The following is a 2397-nucleotide window of genomic DNA, read 5'->3' on the forward strand; positions in this document are numbered from 1 at the left end:
CCCCCCCCTTCCCCTCCCCCCCCTTCCCCCCTTTTTTCCCCCCCCCCCCCCCCTTTCCCTTCTCCGCCAATCTGTCTCTCCTGTCATCTCTATTTTTCTGCCCTCTACTTCATCCTTTCATCTCCCTCCCTCCCTCCCTCCCTCTCCTTCCCTCCCTCTCCTTCCCTCGCTCCTTGCTGGAAGAAATGCATCAGGAGGTGCCATCCATTTACTGCCCCTCTCAGACACAGGAAGTCAGCTCTTAGCAGACAGGAAGAGGCCTATAAAACTCTGACGTACAGGAAATACAGTCGGACAATTGATCTTCGACTGAAAGTCTCAAACGCTTTAATACACCTTCTGAAAGGGAACAAAATGACCTAAAAGGGGGGAAAATCTAAGGTTTGTACTGTTCTTTTTAGAACCTTAAATATATTAAAAAATAACAATAAGAGCTCCTTTCTCTACATTCAGATCTCGGACCATGATCGATTTCAATCATACACATTTCATACCGTTATCTTGAGGACTTCTTCCTGTACACGGAGTTCACGGAGTTTATTCAGTTATTTCACATAGAAATGGCACAAATGTTTATTCTTTCGCTTGGCAATTAGAGAAGATAGTTACTGTCCGAGTTAATACGGGCTTACAGATATCACGGCCCGGTTTCTATCACATTAGTATCAAATAACGAGGCAGGGAAGGAGAAAAGAACCCCACATCAGATGTTAACTGAGATAATGTGGCTGCCCCACATCTCAGGCAATTAGTTTAATTGTTTTTACGTTACACGGGGCCCCTCCTGGGGAGGGACACTTAAAGAGCTCGGTTTGTTTTGTTTTTTTTTTTCTTTTTGGGGACCTGATAGGAGCGATTATGTCATTTCAGCGATCGGATCAATTGCTCCACATTTGCTCAACATGCAGTGGCACTGTTGAGCTATTTATTACAGCCACAGGTTTCCTGTGAGTCCTCCTGTTAGGGAAGTAAAACCATCAAGGTTCCTTCTGTTTTTGCCATTTTAGACCATTCCAGACTTGGATTTTTAGCTTTTTTTTTTGCTTTGATTTCCCTTTTTTCTTTTTGACATCACAGTACAAACAAACACAATTGTATATTGTCACTTTTTGGGCCATTTTTTTGGGAAGACTAGTTTTAGTTACTGTACATTGCACAGAACAGTTACAACCATCGATAATTTGTTAAAGTCATAAAAACTTTAACATTTAAACTGCTGCCGTCTCTGTTTTTCCAGCTTTCAGCGACATCCAGTTTACTCTGATTTACTTTCTTCCACACATAGATTAGACTTTAGTTGATCAAAGGTACCATCGAATCTACTTTTATTCCTTATCAATGGGGAAAAACTGCTAGTTTGACCAAATAAATTCAGAAAAATTTAGCAATTTAGCTTTTAAAATTGGTTTGGAAACAGAAAGGTTTTTCTATTCTCTACTTTCATTCTCCAAACTTATTCTCAGCTAGAAAATACTGAAATTTCATATTGTTTCCTACTTATTAGGCTCTGTAGGAACTCTGATTATTTGATTAAAATTCATCCATCCATCCATCCAAATTAAAAGTTGCCCAAATATCCATGAAGCCGGTTCCATTTAACATAAGAAACTTCAAGTTAGCAGTTCCTAAATTTGGGGTTATATATATATATATAAACACTACAGTCATACACTGACAAAAACTCTAATATTTGTTCAGGCTCTCGTCTTCATTTCCTTGTTTTCTGAATCATTAGTACTGTTTGCACGCTTTGATCAGCAGTAGTTCAGGTTACAAGTCTCTGCTGCTGGTTTTTTTTAGGGTGAGAAGCTGAATAAATTTGGGAAACCTCTGCTCCAGGTCGTTTCAGTTCCTACAGAAATGTTTAAGAAGTAGTTAACGAGCAACTATTTGATGTCCTGATCGAGAGCGACAATGAAAGGGTAAAAGAAGCATTGGTTAAGTTGTTATTAAAACGTGAAACAGTCTCTAAACCCATCGTTCAAGGACGAGAGCTGACACTCCTGCCTGAGGGCACGAGGACCCAGAGATCTGAAACAGCAGCATAAGGGTGGTGAGGACGAGGAGGACGAGGAGGAGGAGGAGGAACAAGTTCCAGCAAAACATCAGCAGATACCTCTCTTTTTCTGCATAGTCGTTGTGTAGCTGGAGCTGCTTCTCTTGGGCCAAGTTCTCAGCCTGATTCTTCAGCGTCTGCTCGTACTCCCGGATCTTCTCCTTCAAGGCCTTAATGGTCACCTCTGACGAAGCACAGAAACAAACAAACAAACAAATAAGGGTTCAGGACGGGAAGGATAAAAACACAAATACACAGAAAAAAAAAAAAAAACCCAAACGCCTCTCTAGTTGCTTCCTAGATGTGATAAATGGCAGCGGGCGAAGATGGTGCTTTCGAAC

At 41.0% G+C, this 2397-nt stretch overlaps 1 protein-coding gene across 1 annotated transcript in view; it reads right to left on the reverse strand.

The window, feature by feature from the left end:
• cux1a (cut-like homeobox 1a) overlaps nucleotides 1–2397 on the reverse strand; it is a gene marked incomplete in the record, with an annotated part of 60938 nt that overhangs the window by 23295 nt on the left and 35246 nt on the right. The window contains 1 exon segment of the mRNA XM_025007716.2: nucleotides 2117–2240. Within this exon segment, the coding sequence (XP_024863484.1) occupies nucleotides 2117–2240 (124 nt within the window).

Source organism: Kryptolebias marmoratus, linkage group LG2, assembly GCF_001649575.2.
Source record: "Kryptolebias marmoratus isolate JLee-2015 linkage group LG2, ASM164957v2, whole genome shotgun sequence".
Lineage (NCBI taxonomy): Eukaryota > Metazoa > Chordata > Actinopteri > Cyprinodontiformes > Rivulidae > Kryptolebias > Kryptolebias marmoratus.